At 43.6% G+C, this 21,283-nt stretch overlaps 1 protein-coding gene across 1 annotated transcript in view; it reads left to right on the top strand.

The window, feature by feature from the left end:
• The first annotated feature begins 8,837 nt into the window (after window positions 1–8,837).
• LOC126428356 (ubiquitin carboxyl-terminal hydrolase 1) overlaps window positions 8,838–21,283 on the top strand; it is a 77,981-nt gene continuing 65,535 nt past the window's right edge. The window contains exons 1-2 of the mRNA XM_050090287.1: window positions 8,838–9,324; window positions 11,835–12,046. Coding sequence (XP_049946244.1) covers window positions 9,087–9,324; window positions 11,835–12,046 — 450 coding nt within the window. The 5' untranslated portion in view covers window positions 8,838–9,086. The remainder of the gene's footprint in view (window positions 9,325–11,834; window positions 12,047–21,283) is intronic.

The following is a 21,283-nucleotide window of genomic DNA, read 5'->3' as shown; positions in this document are numbered from 1 at the left end:
TTACAGAGGGAGACCTAATCTACAATAAATGTCATAAAGTGGACCCCTCCCATTCCCCCCTCCAATCCGACCGCTGCCAATGCAGCCTAAAGTACAATGACCATGTCACTGCTCCTGCAAGAGCCCCCCTACCTGTCCCCATTGCAAAGCTTCCCACTCTTGAAGAAGTGCCCCAACCTCACCTCTCCCCCTTCCTGTAATACCTGTAATGAAGCCCATCCTACCTACTCTTCGAAATGTAAAGCGAAACCTCATCGCATCATCCCTGAGCTCACCGTCCCTGTCTACCCCATCGATGACCCGATCCATCCCAAAAACTCGGTGTGCCCCCCTTCTGCAGAGGACTTCATCCCCTTTGTCACCATAGGCTTCCAAAACGCCCACCCCTTCTAACGCACCCACACCTTTTCCCAAATCGCCTTGCTGCCTGCTCCATCTTCCACCTTATCATGGCCGTCCAGTGTTGCCAAGCGGTTCTAGGTGTTACAGTCTGGAACCACGCGACCGCTAGGGTCGCAAGTTCGAATCCTGCCTCAGGCATGGATGTTTGCGACGTCCATATGTTAGTTAGGTTTAAGTAGTTCTAAGTTATAGGGGACTGATGACCTTAGAAGTTAAGTCCCATAGTGCTCAGAGCCATTTGAACCAATTTTGAACCACCTTATCAAGTATACCACCTACTCCCACAAGGCCCACTTCACCTTCCCCCCCTCACCACCCTCATCTAAATCTCCCCTACCATGGTGTGACAACATTGCAGCAACTTTATCATAATATCTGCTCCCTGCCCACCCACAAACTCCTCTTCCCCCACACCCTCCATCAACACCACGTGCATGCCTTCTTTCTAAATGAAACCTTCCTTCAACCCCATACCTCCATCTCCTTACACCCACCGCACCGATAACCCATACCCCCTGGCGTGTGGTGGGGTTGCTATTGGTCACCTCAAGCACCTCTCTGTTCAGCACCAACCTCTCTTCAACAATCCTGTTGAGCATCTCACCCTCAGCCGTTTCTTCCCCACCCTTACTGTCACATGTGCCACCATGACAGAAAGACAACAGAACGATCCACATCTCAATGTCTCACATAAGCACCTTCCTAAAGTATTGTTACTCAACGATGAGGTTGATGGTGTGATTACAGAGCTCCAAATACAATGCTCGCAAACTTTAAGAGGATTAAACTACTACTTTGTACATCAAATACGACATTGATTGAATATGACACAAACCATTTATAATTTTCCTTAAGGGCACATCTTTCCTATACCTTTTGTATATCGTTTGTGATGGTGCTGTATCCACAACCCAATGTGATTTAAATTAAAATGACGGGAAACTTGCAACCTATATCCCATGCATGTATTCTGCTTAGAAACTAAAAAATCAGGACATGCATATTCGACCCCTTGTGTGGTGGATACTTGCTCTGTGGTTCAAAGACCTAAAGACATATTGAGGTACTATTCTTGTAAAATTCACCTCAAATTAATGTGGAACGGATGCTGGCTATTTCAGCAGCAGTTATGAAATTATGATCGTAAATGACTGACATGGAGTGGCATTTTTGTTAGTAATGTGAGATATACACACAACATTAATCATTCTGACATCTTCTCTGTTATTCACTTTACAATATACACAGCATGGTCCACCTGTTTCCAGCATCATGATTCTGGACTGGACAAGTGCTTCATAGGCTGAAAGGGATGGAATACATGTTGTTGCTATTCTGTCTCCGGAAAGCGCTAGGGCGTTTCAAAAATTGTGCAGTCGACTACCGATAAAGACCTTTTGGTCGTGGGTATCAACTTGGTGATATTTAACAAAGCATATTTTACATTTCTGCTATAACTTAAAACTCACAGAACAGGTGTAGTTCTGACACATGGTAGTACTGTCCATTGAACTATCACATTAAAGTATATGCATTTCTACCATAGACACGAAATCACAAGTTAGAAGCTGAATGGTCCATATACATTTCTAATGAGCAGTCCAGTTTTTGAACTGATAGATAATTTTTTAGTATCCTTGAGAATCAGATGTATGCACAAAAGATGGGAGTGCAGAGCACAGGCATATGAAAACGCTGATGGTGATTTAACACCATCCTACAGTTCGTAAACATACATCTAGGTAGCAAGTTCCACACGCAATTGTCACAAACTTTAAGAGGGTGAAATTACTACTGTGGACACCAAATACAAAACTAAGTCTGTCTGACAGAAAACATTTACAGGTTCTCAAAGGCATGCAACAGCAGCTTTTTACGAAATTCACATCCCTTAGTCTGTAAATTTTAGTATATTCACATCATCCCCCATTAAATGACCATCAGTAATGGTAAACATATGTGACGAAACAGCGAAGTCTTACTGGAGTAACAGTCGGTTGCCTTCTTATCCATAACATTTCAACACAAAAAACAGTGGCCAGTGCTAGGTGCTAGACCACAACACTCCCTGTACTTAACACCAAACAAAAGTCAGGAATTTTAACTTTGTGTTCCAAAAAATGCTTGACAACACAATTGAAGAGCAGCTAGAATATTTACACAATAGATGGTCTCTCTGCAGCAATCCAATTGCAGAGTACAAATTTCACAACACTTGAATGCTTAAAGTTAGTTGTCTGAGACACATATTTGTTCCCTTGGGATTTTGCTATTGTGCTACATATATTGCACTATGGGGACAGGCAGTCTGTGATCATAGTCGCTTCCACAGGCATACAGAAGACCTGTCTAAAATTTCATCGCTTCTACTGGACGAATGCCATGAAAGTCACGGAGTAAATTTCACAGAGGAGATTTTTCATAAATACTGTACATTAGAAGAAAGACATGTTACTGACAGCAAGGGATGCAGCTAATATCAGACTTCAGGAATCTGTAGTGGTTGCTATTCCTAACGCATCATGTGTATTGTCATCGGAATAGTATGTGACTGTGAAGGGTATGAATCTTCTAAGTCTCTCTAATATAGTAACTGAACTGTTAAGTCTCATGCTATATGTGTATGATAGAGTAAAACATATTACAACTTGTAAATTAAAACTATTATAATATTATATATATAATACAACTTCTACACAGGGTGGTCCATTGATAGCGACCGGGCCAAATATCTCACGAAATAACGTCAAACGAAAAAACTACAAAGAACAAAACTTGTTTAGCTTGAAGAGAGAAACCAGATGGCGCTATGGTTGGCCCACTAGATGGCGCTGCCATAGGTCGAACGGATATCAACTGCGTTATTTTAAATAGGAACCCCCATTTTTTATTACATATTCGTGTAGTAAGTAAAGAAATATAATGCTTTAGTTGGACCACTTTTTTCGCTTTGTGATGGATGGCACTGTAATAGTCACAAACGTATAAGTACATGGTATCACGTAACATTCGGCCAGCTTCGTGATACATTACCCGTGTTAAAATGGACCGTTTACCAATTGCGGAAGTTCCCTGGTTCGATTCCCGGCGGGGTCAGGGATTTTCTCTGCCTCGTGATGGCTGGGTGTTGTGTGCTGTCCTTAGGTTAGTTAGGTTTAAGTAGTTCTACGTTCTAGGGGACTGATGACCATAGATGTTAAGTCCCATAGTGCTCAGAGCCATTTGAACCATTTTTGAACCAATTGCGGAAAAGGTCGATATCGTGTTGATGTATGGCTATTGTGATCAAAATGCCCAGCGGGCGTGTGCTATGTACGCTGCTCGTTATCCTGGACGACATCATCCAAGTGTCCGGACCGTTCGCCGGATAGTTACGTTATTTAAGGAAACAGGAAGTGTTCAGCCACACGTGAAACGTCAACCACTACCCGCAACATATGATGATGCCCAAGTAGGTGTTTTAGCTGCTATCGCTGCTAATCCGCACATCAGTAGCAGACAAATTGCTCGAGAATCGGGAATCTCAAAAACGTCGCTGTTGAGAATGCTACAACAACATCGACTGCACCCGTACCATATTTCTATGCACCAGGAATTGCATGGCGACGACTTTGAACGCCATGTACAGTTCTGCCAGTGGTCACAAGAGAAATTACAGGATGATGACAGTTTTTTTGCACGCGTTCTATTTAGCTACGAAGCGTGTTTCACCAACAGTGGTAATGTAAGCCTGCATAATATGCACTATTGGCGGGTTAATGTATGGTGCGGAATTATGGGAGGAAGGATAATTGGTCCCCATTTTATCGATGGCAGTCTAAATGGTGCAATGTATGCTGATTTCCTACATAATGGTCTACAGATGGTACTACAAGATGTTTCACTGCATGACAGAATGGCGATGTACTTCCAACATGATGGATGTCCGACACATAGCTTGCGTGCGGTTGAAGCGGTATTGAGTAGCATATTTCATGAAAGGTGGATTGGTCGCCTAAGCACCATACCATGGCCTGCAAGTTCACCGGATCTGACGATTCCGGATTTACTTCTGTGGGGAAAGTTGAAATATATTTGGTATAGTGATCCAAGGACAACGCCTGACAACATGCGTCAGCGCACTGTCAATGCATGTGCGAACATTACGGAAGGCGAGCTACTCGCTGCTGAGAGGAATGTCGTTACACGTATTGCCAAATGCATTGAGGTTGACAGACATCATTTTGAGCACTTATTGCATTAATGTGGTATTTACAGGTAATCACGCTGTAACAGCATGCGTTCTCAGAAATGCTAAGTTCACAAAGGTATAGGTATCGCATTGGAACAACCAAAATAAAATGTTCAAACGTACCGGTACCTACGTTCTGTATTTTAATTTAAAACATCTGCCTGTTACCAACTGTTCGTCTAAAATTGTGAGCCATATGTTTGTGACTATTAGAGAGTCATCTATCACAAAGTGAAAGAAGTGGTCCAACTAAAACATTCATATTTCTTTACGTACCACACGAATATGTAATAAAAAATGGGGGTTCGTATTTTAAAAAAACGCAATTGAAATCCGTTTGACCTACGGCAGCGCCATCTAGAAGGCCAACAATAGCGCCATCTGGTTTCTCCCTTCAAGCTAGACAAGTTTCGTTCCTTGTAGTTTTTTCGTTTGACGCTTATTTCGTGAGATATTTGGCCCGGTCACGATCAATGGACCACCCTGTATATTGCTAATATACACTTGGTACTTTGTGAACTGTAGGAAATAAATCACCATCGTTAGAAAATGCTGTCATTTTCTATTTTGTACATCATTCTTATTCATTGGGATAGATGACCTCACAGACTGGTACCCTCTCCCAAATCAACCAACCAATCAACTTATTCATTACTGTGCAGTACTTTCCAAATAACTGTTTCTTATGCTTGAAATTCAGCACATATTTTACACAGTCCACCTGTAACATTAATAAGCCTAAGAATACCTTCCGTAAATTCCACTTTTAAGGAATTTTTGTTTGTAGGAATAATACCAGTATACTTAGGTACAGAAAAAATACACACAGCTTTACACACAGTGAACTCCACATCCTCATAGTGACCTTTATGTTCCGATAAAATACTCGACAATATCATCAAAGAGTGGCTCAACATACCTTCACCATAGACTGAGTCTCTCTGTTGGGATCCATATTGCATTGTACAGATCCTGCAGGTTTGTGACACTTGGTTGTTTTAAATATACGCATTGTTATGTCTTGAGCTGTTAATTTCGTAGTACTATCTCCAAACATGAATATACTTTCTGTCGAAGATGCTGATGTCTCGAGGGAATGAATTGTTCCGATTGTCACGCAGTCTTCAGTGTATTTCAGCTTGCTGCACTGTTAATCCCACTCCATATCACTGAACTGCACGATTGTACCCCACTACACATACCCTATTTTCACCATAAGTTTTAAACTCTATGTCAGGTGCTAAATCAACACTAACATGCTTCGATCCATTCGTGGTCAGTTGATAAACGGAATTGAACAACAGCACTCCATAACAACTTAGCTGAAGCACGACGAGTGGTGCAAGTGCTGGATATAGTGGGTATTCGGAGTCTGGAAACAATTACCGCACTGTGGTCGTGAAGTGGGGCTGAGGCTGTTTCCCAGATAAGTCATTGCAATTTGACGATTTATTACTATATAGTAACTTTTAATTTTTGATGTTGTCCATTATGGACAAACCGTAGTTCCTTTTATTCTGAAGAAGGTTGCGTTATCCCAACTGAAACCTAGGTAAATCTAGATAAAGCTTGCATCTGAGGCTGTTGTTAATTCAAAATTAAGCCTTTGTTTAACTTGTGCAAGAACACCAGGAGGAAGGATAAAGAGCCTATTACATGCAGCAACGAAGTAGACAAATCATTCAGGTAATTAAAAGAAGAGTTAGCTTTTGCAGATCATTTTGCTCATACCTCGACAGATCTTCCCTTGATTTTGATAGTTGATATTTTGGACTATGCTATAGGTCCCTCTCTGTACAGTCTGTCACCAACACACATTGTTACTATAGTACCTATGACTGTGGATTGTTGGTGCATATTTGACAGTCAAACATTCTCATTGTCTTTTGAAGGCAGATAATTCACAATAGTTACAGGTCACAAGCAATTAACATCCGCCTTTAAACAGCGCCCAAGAAAAGCAACACTTAGGGAACTACGCCATCTGGAATTTCTTAGTGAGTTCGCCAGAGATATTCAATACTTTCCTGGAGGAGGGAATATTCCTGCTGATACAAGTCCCATAGCTGCAAACGTTATGTTGCCAACCAGCGTATCATGTGAATATATGTGAAGAATTCAGGCACTTGTTCCTTAGAATTTCTAACAATATTATTACCTGACAGAGCACAGTTACTTCGTAAAAATTCTACATGCAAGCTCAGGCCATATGTTTCTCGATCCTACCGCCAACAAATCCTCTATGCACTACATGACTTGGTTCACACTGGCATCAAGGGCACAGATGCCTCAAGGGCACAGATGCCTTGATTGGACAACACTTCGTTTGGTTTTCATTGAAACAAGATGTAAATTTGTGGGCAAAAAAATATGTTTGCTGCCACTGAGCAAACATTTAAAAACATACAACCAGTGTTTGTGTAGCTTTCAGGGAAACTGATAGACGGTTTTTGTGATGTTGATCTAGCTGCACCATTACCTTGCTGTCAAGGCTTCACCTAACTCTTAACAATGATCTACAGATGTACATGTTTGCCAGAGGCAGTTCCACTGGAGAACATCTCTGCAGGAAACGTTGCTAGCTCTCCCAGAAATCGTCACCACCGGCAGAGGACGTCAGTTTGAGTGTCAATTGCTTACTGACCTCACAGAGAGCTAGGTATACACCACACCAATCACTGAATCAAGACAGCATTAAGAGCCCAACTTTCAGATAACTGGGTTGACAACTTATCCAAAATTTTCTAATTCTCTATGTTTATGTGATTCTACCACAGAAACGAGTTGAAGAATGCCAACTACACTTCCAACTGATTTCTTTGATCCTACACCAGTTTCACTGAAGTTTCAATTTCTACTTGAAAGAGAACATGGCGTTACTTAAACCAACAAATGTTCGATATCATGTTACACTGTCTGTTTTCATCCATCCTGAACTCATGATCTCTTCACATATATCCATAACGCATGACACACAGAAGAAATCGCTACAGTCTATCTATAATGGATCGTACCTGGTAAATTCACATTCTAAAAACACTTTATTAATGAGAAAGCTCGTGGCCAGAAGACCATGTTGTCGACAGACACAAGGTAGCCTTCCTACTGAAGACTATGGATTTCGGATCACCTATGGCAGCTCCCTGTAAAAAACCAGCTCCAGTATCATCAGAAAACCCAAAGAGTTACGAGTTCTGGACCTACAGTGCACGTTTTCACTAGGAAGCGAGTGATATGTGACTGTAATGGACACTGAAGTGTAAACTCTGTCATAATATAGCTACATATTGGAGTATTTAGTCCTCTGGTTATCTTTTCCATTGCAACTGATATTAGAAAAACATATTTGTGTGCATTTACAGGAGCTTTCTTTGTATACTACTAAGAAAAAGTTATTTTTAATGGAACCCACAACACAATGTAGTGCCTCTCATATTGTTCAACAACTTGTAAAATAATCATTTTTTGGAGAGATGTTCATATGCTGAATACTATTATTACTGCTACTGCTACTACAACAACAACAAAAACTACTACTACTTCTACCACAACTACTAATTTTAATTGCATATGGAAGCTGTGATCGGATCAATTTTTTTTTTATTGAGTGGTTTCCATCTATGTCGAACTACAGCTTCAAATGTTCAACCAAGTATCTTGTCACTTTCCTATGAGAGGTTTATTTATTTATTTATTGTCTATCTTTAAGCACAAAAATGCTATCGATATCTCCTTTCGTGTACATACACACTTACATATACAGTATTTTCTATAACTTTCTTTACAAACAAAGAAGATACCTCATTAATTGCAAATAAGGCAAGGCTGATCCTTGTCGTATGTTTACACCCTGTAACACCGTGAAAATTCTTCAGTTAAACATACTTAAAACAGCATAATCAATATTAAAAGATCTCAAGGCTCTTTCTTATTTATTTATGAGCAGCAGGTGAAACTTCTTCAACACACATTTCTCTCTGTATGAAGCTGATAAAATTTTGTCAAAATGATTTGTAGAAAAATAAATAACATCTTGATGTTGCTGACCCACCAAGGAGCAATGTAGATCGATATGGATAATTCAGATATTACTTAATACTTACGCTACACTAGCGCCAAAAATGAATCTCTTTGGACACAGATGTAAAATGGCGGACACCTGCTGAATATTGACAGTTTGATACCGGTGATATGTGTGATAATGGAAATAGTTGTAGTGTTTAAGAAGTTAATGTATTAAAAAGAACTTGTGATTTCCATGACTTCGTACACGCTTGTAACGTAAGTGCTGCTTATCACACGTGTTTTACCTCGTGTTTTACATTCGCAAGCGTGAACAGGAGCGACGAACTCAGTGTCTCATTAATCACTGCTGTTAAAACACGAATGCCAGATGTGTAGCACCGGATGTGGAGAATAACGCATAGTAACACATGTTGCAGGTGCCGAAAAGATGACGGTTCTTTCTGGAGAGAATGTATTGGGAGAGGGTAACAGCACTCCACCTCGAAAGAAATTTCGTCTTTCTATGAAAACTCCTGGCTATCAGGAGAATAGACAGACTCATGTTGCGAGAAGAAATCCGTTTGCAGCACACCAAAGCCAGCAGAGTAGTGTGTTAACTCCAAGAAACACCAATAGTGACTCAAAATTTGGTCAGTCCAGCTCTTCGAGAGAGAGATTAGATTCTGGTGAGTAGCGAATGTACAAACATAAATGTGATTTTTTTGTCCTTTTTCTTCTTAATTGAAGGTCATCTGTCAGTGCCTTTAAGGAGAGCACATAAAATATTAAAATAAACATAATGTAGGTCATGGTTAATTGATCCAATATTTTGGTGACAGTATAGTTACATTTCATTTTTAATGGTGTAATTGGTTGTAGTGTCTCTGCATCAAGATTATTGCCAATTTCATAGGTCCCAATGATTGTATACTGTTTACTATATAAACCATAAAGGTTGATATAATTTTTGTTCCTGTATGGACCTACCCATAAAAGTCGCAAAAGAGAGCATGAGAATAAATTGTAACTGTAGCTATATGTTACGTTTGATTTTTGGCTGGATTAACTGAAGTATTAGATATTGCTTTACCAGCTCACTACCTTTCAGCCTATCCTACACTTTGTGCCACACTACAAATCAGTCTGTCACCACAATGGACATTCCAAATACTGAAATAGATGAAAAAAATTCTGTGTTCTGTCATTTCCATTTGTACGTATCTGACTTAGAGGATCATATCTCCGTTACCTGGTGGGATGATAACCGAAATGTGGTTTCAGTAGATTCAATTGATCTCTTTGGTCAGACATAATTACTACAGGTCGTCGTTTACTACGCTCATTTACCCGTCATTCCTCTTGCTGTCATTGTTTATAAATAGTGTGCCCTTTATGCATAATTACATTTCTCAATTGAGTACAGCAATTTGTGTAATGTGGTGAGTCATACGTGCTGTTCAGCTGTTTTGTGAAGTTTTCTTTCTGCATAATATTTACATTAAAAAACTGACCTGTGATTTCTTAAAATTTCTCAAATTTGTTTCCTTTAGGAACTCTTGTCTACGACAGAGGGGTGTTTATGTTGCTGTCAAGTTTTATGCTATTTTCTGCCAACACTGTTACTACTACTTCTTGCTGTCAAATCTTGAAGTGCTCAATTTTCTTTATTAATACACAAGTTTGAGTTGCTTTTACTTCTTCTTGAAGAAAAGTTCTACCTGCTGAGTTGCAAAGAAAAATAGATATGTTTCTTAAAACACATTGTAATGGTGGTGAACTTTGGAGGACTTAAACATTACTGTAACTATAATATGCTGGATAACAAATTACCACTAGGGCAACTAAAAAGTTGTGTGGGTTCAAACACACTAAAATGAAAGGTAGGTGTAAGGGCCACTGCCCCTCCTCATAGGCTCCTTAGTTGCTGTTTCTTTGTACTGGTAATATGTAGCAAAGCATTTACATAAATTTGTGCAATATATTAGCTGTCTATATACTCATAAAGTGAATTTGGTGTGGACGTTAGTGTTAACAAGAATTTATGTTCCAATGTCCAAATAGTATGATAAATTACAGGAGTGGCTTATAAGCTGTGCTTTTAGTTTACTTTTGAACATTTGGGAACATCTAAATTCCTGCCTGATGTCTGCCACCAGCCTATTATGGATGAGAATGTAAAGTGCCTCTCATAGCCCAAGGCAGAGATGCCCAATTTGTGTTTTCTGTGAATCTCAGCTCATTCTGAACTGTCACTGTTATCCACAGATACCATTAGCTAGTAAATTTACTGACAGGCAAATGTTGGAAACACATCTCTGAAGATGAAGATGTATGCATAAGATATTTAGTTAACAATACATTGTTGCTGGATGCTTCTGGGTAAAAGTTACGTATTGAAAAACCCCCCTCCTCCTGCCTTTCCATTTTTCACTATGGCGTGGGCGTAAATGGTAGGCTTCACTACTGATAAATTTTTTATTACAGATTTTTTGTTTCCACGTTTGTTAACTTCGCCATTGTTACATTAAATGCTGTCATGTTACACATAAGAATTCTGAGCTCTTTAGTGGCAGAGGGCTCAGAATGTTTATAATTTAACATGGCTCAAAAGAATTCCGCATTGTTGAAAAACTAGAAAGCCTGCTAAAACCTCATTAAAATCAGCTATATTTAATCTTGAAAGTCTAATGAACATACAAAATGTTAAAATTATCCTTACACAAATAAAAAAGGGACATCACATTTATTGAAGGAGGCCTTTTACTGTCACAAGAACTTTGTTTTATTACTATTGTGTCTTAACTTTCCTTGAAATGTGAGAAACACAGCTAAATAAGCTACACTTGTACAAAAAATGAATGTGATGCATAATCATCATGACTGTTATCTACAATTTACTTCTTCCTGAAAGCATGCAGAAATTTACACCTCTTCACTAATTTTGCAGGTCTTCTCTCTCCTAAATTATTTCCTAATTTTGACGAAACAAATCTGTCGGTGGAAAGATTGTCAGTGGATGCAGTACTCGCAGGAGAAGAAATGATACACTTGTTTTTGTAATAATGGTTACTGTTTCGAATAAGTTATTCTTAGGAATTTAAATAAGGTTTCTCTTGACCCCCGAGAGGGTTGTAACACGAGTCAGCGAAGTGGGGAAAGTTGACAGAGTAATACACTATGTTTATAAATTTCGCAGGCACGATGCTGAACGGCTATCTGCCAGGTGATTCGAAGAGCTCCCCTGAGGGCAGTGACGGCTCGTGCAGTTCTCCAGTGGCGACACTGGCTAACCTGGGCAACACGTGCTTCCTCAACAGCGTGCTCTACACTCTCCGCTTTGCTCCCTCGTTCCTCCACAACCTACACCACCTGGCGCTGGACCTGCAGCAGCATTCATCCAGCCTGAAGGTGAGTGGTGGGGAGCATGCGAGTATAAATGCTGCATTTGCCTTTCGTTATCAAACTATTTGTATCTAGGGACTTAAAATAGTAGGTTACAGTTGCATCCATGTTGTAATTGTGCGCTCGTAAGACGTTCTGAGGAGCAGTGTACTCTGTGCCACTCCAGCTGATCGTGGCATTCTGCCGCATCTGTAGTGAACGGTTCAGAGTGAGTGGGTTGTATTTACATAGCCACTACAGAGCTCATTGTGGTTGTCATAAAGCACAGTACTCTTTACCACTCCATGGTGAGAGATGCTAAACTTCGTGAATTTAGTTTTCCGTGGTGATGTTGTGCCTCATTAGACATTGTTTTTCGTAGTTATTATGTGCTCTGTTTACAAATCTGACTCTACTGGGAGATTTGACTAGACATCAATGCTGCTTAGTACTGCCATTTATGGAAGCCAGTGTAGACTTGCTGTCAAGCTACAGCAGTTGTATTGAGAGAGGTGTTGTAATACGTTATGAGGTTCAAGTTAGTTGGTACAAAATCGCTTGTCCTTTGCGCCCAGTCCTTTCTGAGGAGGTTGTAGAGCTTTTAGAAGAATGCTTAAGTGAAAATTAGTGATGGTAATGATTTTGATTAAGGCAGTGATTTATTGGTAAAAACAGGTAGTGGTCCACACCAAAGGATTTCATAAAATATCGCAGAAAAAAGTTTTGTATGCAAAGATAACAAGGCATAGAATATGCCCAAATATGATGGTGTACACTCTTTTGCCTTGCATAGTGCAGCAACTTCATGTGGAATGGATTCAAAAAGTTGTCGGAAGACCCTTGCAGAAATATTAAGCCATGCTGCCTCTATAGTTGCCCGTAATTGTGAAGCTGTTTTCAGTGCAAGATTTTGAGCACAAGCTGACCTCCATTATGTCCGATAAATGTTCGATGGTATTTGTCAGGCGACCTGGATGGCCAAATCACTCACTAGAATTGTTCAAATTGTAATGCAAACCTATTGCGAACAGTTGGGATCCGGTGACATGTTCGTGAACATCCATTTCCAGTCAATGATCATTCAGTTGGACCACAGGACCCAGTCCACTCTGTCTGAACACAGCCCACGCCATTATGGAGCCACCACGAGGTTGCACATGCCTCGTATGCAACTTGGGTTCGTGGCTGCGTGGAGTCTGCACCACACTCGACCCCTACCATTAGCTCCTACTAACTGATTGCAGGACTCATCTGACCAGGCCATGGTTTCCCAGTTATCTAGGATCCAACTGATATGGTCACAAGTACAGAGAGGTGCTGCAAGCAATGTTGTGCTGACAGCAAAGGCACTCGTGTCATTCGTCTGCTGCCATTGCCCATTAACGCCAAATGTCGGCGTACTGTCGTAACGGACACGTTCGTCGTATGTCCCACACTGATTCCTGCTGTTATTTCACACAGTCTTGCTTTTCTGTTAGCACTGACAACCCTACGGAAATGATTATGCTCTGTCATTATGTGAATGTCGTTGGCCACTGTGTTGTCCGTGGTGAGAGGTAATGTCTGACGTGAGAGATTCTTTGCGCACTCTTAACACTGTGGATCGTGGAATATTGAATTCCCTAATAATTTCATAAATGGAAGGTCCTGTGCGTCTAGCTCCAGCTACCATTCTGTGACCATAATCACGTCGGAAACCTTTTCATGTGATTCACCTGAGTACATGTGACAGCTCTGCTAAAGTACTATCGTGCTATACCTTATGTACATGATACTGCATCATCTGTGAATGTGCTTACTGCTATCCCATGACTTCTGTCACGTCAGTGTATATTATTGTATAAGTTACACACATTCTCCTAATAATTCCGAACATCTTATTGAGCACTTCTTCTCAGTCAAGTCCTATGAAAGTGTCATGGCTTTTTGGTCTTCCTTCCAGTTTTAAGTGCAATCTCAGGACAGCCTCTTTGATGCCTTTACCTTGCCTAAAGCCGACTTATTGACATCTATCAGAGCCTCAGTTTTCTTTTCCTTTCTTCTGTGTATTACTCTTGTCGGTAGCTGGGATACATGAACCATTGATTTGATTCTGCAATAGGTTTTGCACTTACCTGCCCCTCCTTTCTTTGGATTTGTTTGGATGATACTTTCCTAAAAGTCTGATGGTACAAGAGTTGTCCCAGCATGTCTAACTGAACGTGTAGATGGCGTTTATATCAAATAAATTGCTATGGTAGAAAGTACCATTGCTATTAAGCTTATTTTGGAGGTACAAAATTAAACATTTGCTTAACGGCCATCAATAGTGAACGTTCTCAGCAAATTTGTAAACAAGAAAAAACTGGCCACCATTACAGATTTTTTTTTTTTTAAATTATGGTTTTATGGCGCAAAACTGCTATGGTCATAAGTGCTCATCCTGTGGCTTAGTGAAGGGTAAAAACAGGAAATTAAATCAGCATCTATGGGACTGAAACTCGGGGAGGAGGGAAATGAAAAATGGAAGGAAAGCTGAGAAAAGTGCTATTGAAGGGTGGTTGTTTTCCCCAAAAAGGAGCTTCAAATGACTGATGTCATCTCACTAACACTTATAAACTCTGGGATGCGATCGGCGGAGTGCGCTTCATCTACTAAAGTGGAAGATATCAGGCGACAGATGTGAGCAGGCGTGTAGCGGATTAAAATAGGGGCACTGAAGGAATAGGTGTCCCACTGTCACAGTTGAGAACAGGGACAAAGGGGGGAGAGGGTCGCCACTTGAAAAATGTCGATGACTACAAAGACAGTGCCCAGTCTGGAGTCTAGTTAAACTTACCTCCCAACGATGATGGTGGGAGGAGGAGATCCAAGCACAGGGAAGTGGTTTTACGTCCCGTAATTTATTGTCCTGAAGTGCAGACCAATATGTGTGCCATAAAAGAGCAACACGACAACATAAAATGCTCTGTACCTCGGCAAAAGAACCGTGGGAACAGTGGGCCGAGGAAGAGAGACAGCAGCCTTTGCCGCTATATCGGCTGCCTCGTTTCCGTGTATACCAACATACCCTGGAATCCTGAGGAATGCCACAGATATGCCCCCTAAGTGGAGCATGTGGAGGCAGTCCTGAATCTGGTGGATGGGATAAAGAGCTTGGAAGCTGAGAAGAGAGCTGAACGAATCCGAGCATATAATATACTGGATCCACTGATGGCAATGGATGTATTGGATAGCTTGGAGAATAGTGTAAAGCTCCTCAGTAAAAACCGAACACTGGTTGGGAAGCTGAAATCGAATAGGGGTGTCATCAATAATATAGGCCCTACCAACACCAAAGGTGGTCTTGGAGCCATCAGTGCAAATAAATGTGGCATCTTCAGTTTGTGCACATAGAGCAGCAAATATCCAACGATAAACTTTTGGGGGGGTACTATCCTTGGAAAGCTGACAAAGGTCATGGAGAAGGCAGGTTTGAGGCCAAAGCCAAGGTGTCGTCGTACCACCATTTGTCAAGAGGGTTTAGGAAATTGGAAGAAAAGGAGATGTAGCAGTTGATGAAAGTGGACTTCCTGTAGTAGTAGAGAGGAACGGCTGCCTGCATACCCTAAATCCAAGGAGGCATTGGAAAAAAAGGGCATGGGTTTTAGGGCATGGGTCAGATGAGCAGGCATGGATGTCAGGTATTAGCGTAATGGCTCGGAAGGGCAATTGGACAGTGGAGATTCAGAAGTCTCAGCGTAAAGGCTTTCCACAGGGCTAGTGTAAAAAGCTCCATATGCTAAACTCAATCCACAGTAGTGGGTAGAATCTAGACGCTGAAGAATAGATGGCCATACAGAGGAGTAAACTATGCTTCCATAGTCCAATTTCGAGCAAACCAAGATGTGATATAGGTGGAGGAAAACCACTCGGTCCGCTCCTCAGGAGGTACCTCTCAGAACATGGAGGGTGTTAAGGGATCGCAGACAGCGAGCTGAAAGAGGTGAAACGTGGAAAGACCAGCACAGTTTTCTTTCAAATGTAAGTCCCAAGAAATTGGCGACATCCGTGAACGGAATGTCAACAGGGCCTAGATGTAGGGAAGGTGAATATAACTCTGTACGATGCCAAAAATTTATGCAGGCAGTCTTACTGGGAGAAAATCAGAAGCCAGTTTCAAGGCTCCATGAGTGGAGGCGATTGAGACGTCCTTGAAGATGTCGTTCTAGAAGGCTGGTCCATTGAGAGCTGTAGTAGATTGCAAAATCTTCAACAGAGAGGGAGCCCAAGACATTGGGAAGGAGACAATCCATAATTGGAGTTATGGTGATGGCAAACAGTACAACACTTAGCATGGGGCCTTGGGGCACCCTGTTTTCTTGGGGGGAAGTATGGTATAGAGTAGTGTTCACCCACACCTTAAATGTGCGCTCTGTTGTAAATTCATGGATGAAAAGGGTTAGCTGATCTCGAAAGACCCTAGAGAATAGTGTGCAGAGGATGCCTGTCCTCAAACGTGTATCATATGCCCTTTCTAGCTCAAAAAATGGTCCACTCTCAGGTTTGACCTCCATATTTCCAAATTCTTCTGAAGAGCGAGCCAATTGGGGAAGGGCGCCTTATGTGGTGCATTGTGTCCATCATGGATTGAGACCTTTAGCCAGCTTTCTTGTCGTCGCATTGCCATCCCGCTCGTTCTCCATCTCTTGGGTGAGGATACATTCCTGGGTGCAATTTCTACCATCCACTGTGCAGTGTTGCTTTTTGCAGAGACGATGGCCATGGACTTCCTTGCACCAAATATCCAGTTCAGTAGCCAGTCCATTTGTGGTGGGGCCATCATGTACCCTGTTGGTTGTACCCGCTGACAACACAGGGATCACTCTGCAGATGCCTGCGCCGTTAACTCCCCACACACGCCAAGGAGTAGATGCCGGTCTCCCTGGGGCATCAGGACTCCCGGCAATGACCATCCTGCCAGGTGGCCCTTGCTGAGACTGGGTGGCACTGTGGGGAGGGCCCTTGGGTGGAGTGGGTGGCATCGGAGCCGATGACCCGCAATGAAGCGTGGTACATCATCTCTTGCTGGTGGCCAGCCGCCAGCAGTCTCTAAGCATTCTTGGGCTCAATTCAACACTCAGAAATATGATCCCAAATCGTTCCCCTCCCTGGCCACACCGTGGAAGGAGCATAAGGCTCAGGATGGCAGTGACACTTATTCGCCCTGGTTCCTAGTTTGTACGAGAGCTGATGGGGAGTCTTTCGTGTCAACAAAGCCTCAATTCTTCGTAGAACATTTAGAGGACAAGTTCGGGGAGGTGGAGAGCTTGTCCAAAATGTGCTCTGGGTCAGTATTGATAAAAATGGCATCCTCTGCCCAGTCACAAAGGTTACTTGCTTGTGACAAGTTGGGGATGTTTCAGTTACCATTACACCCCATAAGAGTTTAAATATGGTCCAGGGTATTATTTTCCATAGGGACCTTCTTTTGCAGTCTGATGACGAGCTGCGTGCCAATTTAGAGCGTCGAGGTGTTCATTTCGCCCGGCGCATTCATCAGGATCCGAAGGATAATCAGATTGCTACTGGTTCCTTCATCTTAGCCTTCAAGGGTGATACATTACTGGAGAAGGTCAAGCTGATGGTCTACCGCTGCGATGTCAAGCCGTATATCCCTCCCCCGATGCGGTGCTTTAAGTGCTGGAAGTTCGGCCATATGTCTTTCCGCTGTACTTCCAGCCCCACATGCCGAGACTGTGGATTCCATCGCTTCCCAATACTCCACATGCCCCACCTCCCATCTGTGTCAGCTGCGTAGAGCATCATTCACCTTGCTTGCCAGACTACAGGATCTTACAGAAAGAGCGGAAAATCATGGGATATAAGACCCTCGACCGACTGACCTATACTGAGGCTAAGAGGAAATATGAACAACTGTGAATGACTTCATGTGCCACTGCTACGACAACCCTGATAGCCCCATCAGTTCTGTGAATTCCCGTCGGCTCACCAAGCCATACAACTCTGCATGCCCCCTTGCCCATGGGGGGGCACTACCCACCCTGTTGCCCCTGCGCCACCTACCTCGGGAACAACACCTCCCCCCGCACCCATCGTGGACGTCCGTCACCGCTTCCAAGCCGGAGAAGCGTCCATCTTCTTAGGCTCCTCTCGCTCGCAAGGGGTCCCTTGGGTCCCTCCCTCTGCAGGTTTCCACGAGTGGGAACGATGACGCCCGGCAGTGGTATAAGTGCCCACAGCAGCTGGTGGTAGGACTTCACGATTGTCCTCCGTCCTGGAGACTGAATCAGTGAAGCCCTCCCAACCAGTAAAACCCAAGGAGTAGCGAGAAAAGTCCAAGAAGAAGACCTGAAAGACGAAGGAACTTGCGGTGGCAACCACCCCACAGCAACCTACAGGCTCTGCGTCTGAGGGCGAGGTAGAGATTTTGGTGTCGGCTGAGGACCTAGATCTCACAGGACTCTGACACAATGGATGTCACTCGCACAGGTACTCAATCGCTGGTAGCAGGTGACCCAGCAGCGTAATCTGCCTCCTCAGTCTCTTCACGCCTTTCTCAGCCATGGACAATGTCATCCTCCAGTGGAACTGCAGCGTTTTTTTTCCACCATCTTGCTGAGCTCTCAGCCTTCACTCTTTCCTCTGCATTGCTCTTCAGGAAACTTGGTTTCCAGCGATGAGAACCCCCACCCTCCATGGCTATCGCGGTTATTATAGGAACCAGGCAGCTTATGAGAGGGTATCTGGTAGCGTCTGCATCTACGTCCTTCACTCCCTTTACAGCGAGCCTGTCCCCCTACGAACACCTTTAGAGGCTGTCGCTGTTCAGGTGTGGACGCCTCGGGCTGTTACTGTCTGCAGTCTCTATCTTCCACCGGATGGTGATGTCCCGCGGCATGTCCTGGCTGCTCTGATAGCCCAATTGCCACCACCTTTTCTGTTACTGGGCGACTTCAACGCCCATAACCCTCTGTGGGGTGGATCAGTGGCAGCAGGCCGAGGCAGCATCGTTGAGCAAGTATTGGCACAACTTGACCTTTCTCTTTTAAATAATGGTACCTTTGCACATTTCAGTGTGGCGCATGGCACGTACTGAGCCATTGACCTTTTGATCTGCAGCCCTAGCCCATTACCATCTGTGCAATGGAGTGTGCAAGACGACTTGTGCGGTAGTGACCACTTTCGGATCTTTCTGTCACTACCGTCCCTGCAGATGGGCTGTGAATAAGGCTGTCTAGGACTTGTTCACCTCCATTGCCACTATTGAGCCTCTTTCCAATGACGCCATTGATGAGGTGGTTCTCGGTCACCACCGACATCGTTACTGCCGCAGAACCTGCCATTCCCTGTTCTTCTGGGCCCCCTCGGCAGAGGACTGTGCCTTGGTGGTCGCCCGAGATCGCTGAGGCGATTAAAGATCGCAGGTGGGCACTCCAGCATCACAAGTGGAATCCCTCATGGGAACATCTCATCGCCTTTAAACGGCTCCACACGTGAGCCCGCTGCCATATTCGCCAACGCAAGCAGGAGTGATGGGAAAGGTATGTCTCCACCATTGGCCTCCGTACCTCTCCACCACAGGTTTGGGCCAAGAGTAGGCGACTCTATGGCTATCAGACCCCCATCAGCATTCCTGTGCTTTCACTGAATGGAGCAGTCTGTACTGACTCCGACACAATTGCAAACTGCTTAGCAGGGCATTTTGCTCAGAGTTCCACTTCTGCGAATTACCCACTGGCCTTCCACTACCTGAAAGAGCGGTTGGAACGTCGGAGCCTTCCATTTCACACATGCCACCCTGAATCGTACATTGCTCTGTTCAGTGAGTGGGAATTCCAAAGTGCCCTAGCAGCTGGCCCTGATATGGTTCCCGGGCCAGGTTGCATCCACTGTCAGATGCTCAAACACCTCTCGGTGGACTGCCAGCGACGCTTCCTAGACCTTTTCAACCATATCTGGGTTGAGGGTGAGTTCCCATCATAGTGGTGGGAAAGCGTCGTAATCCCTTTGTTGAAACCTTGCAAGAACCCACTGGAGGTGGACGGCTACCGCCCCATTAACCTCACCAATGTTCTTTGCAAGTTGCTCGAACGCATGGTGAGCCGGAGGTTGAGTTGGCTACTTGAGTCTCGGGGCCTTCTGGCTCCGTCTCAGGCTGGATTCCGTAAGGGCCGCTCTGCCGCCGATAACCTGTTGTGCCTGGAGTCTGCCATCCGTACGGCCTTTGCCCGCCTTCAGCATGTGATCGCTGTCTTTTTTTGACATGCGGAAAGCATATGATATGACATGGCGACATCACATCCTCCCTACGCTTCATGGTTGGGGTCTTCGGGGTCCACTCCCGATTTTCATACAAAATTTTCTGTCACTTTGTTCCTTCCATTTGCAAGTTGCGGCCTCCCATAGTTCCTCATGAGTTCAGGAGAATGGGGTACCGTAAGGATCTGTCTTAAGTTTGTGCCTCTTTTTTATTGCAATTAATCGGCTCGCTGCGGTGGTAGGAACGTCTGTCTCATTTTCCTTGTATGCTCACAACTTCTGCCTATACTATAGCTCCACCAACAATAATAATAATAATAATAATAATAATAATAATAATAATAATAATGGCGTGCGACGAGGGCTTCTCGTCGGGTAGACCGCTCGCCTGGTGCAAGTCTTTCGATTTGACGCCACTTCAGCGACTTGCGCATCAATGGGGATGAAATGATGATGATTAGGACAACACAACACCCAGTCCCTGATCGGAGAAAATCTCAGACCCAGCCGGGAATTGAACCCGGGCCCCTAGGATTGACAGTCTGTCGCGCTGACCACTCAGCTACCAGGGGCGGACTATAGCTCCACTGGAAGCTGTTGCACGGAAGCTGTAGGGCGCTATCCGAAAGGCGCTGTCTTGGGCTGTAGCGCATGGCTTCCAGTTTTTGGCTGCCAAGACCTGCGTTATGCATTTTTGATGGCGACGCACTGTTCACCCTGAGCCACAGCTTTATCTTGACGGCGAACCTCTTGTTGTGGTGGAGGCGCAACGGTTTTTGGGATTGGTTTTCGATACCCGGTTGACTTGACTACTTCATATTCGGCAGCTGAAACAAACGTGCTGGCGGCATCGTAATGCTCTTCATTGCTTGAGTCACACCAGCTGGGGTGTCAATCGGTCTACCCTTCTACGGCTGTACCAAGCATTAATTCAGTGCCGTCTAGATTATGGGAGCCTGGCTTACAGTTCGGCATCCCCTTCCGCATTGCGGTTGCTGGACCCCATCCTTCACAGCGGGATCT

This window comes from Schistocerca serialis, chromosome 12 (assembly GCF_023864345.2).
Source record: "Schistocerca serialis cubense isolate TAMUIC-IGC-003099 chromosome 12, iqSchSeri2.2, whole genome shotgun sequence".
Lineage (NCBI taxonomy): Eukaryota > Metazoa > Arthropoda > Insecta > Orthoptera > Acrididae > Schistocerca > Schistocerca serialis.
This window is presented reverse-complemented; position numbering and strand designations above follow the sequence as displayed.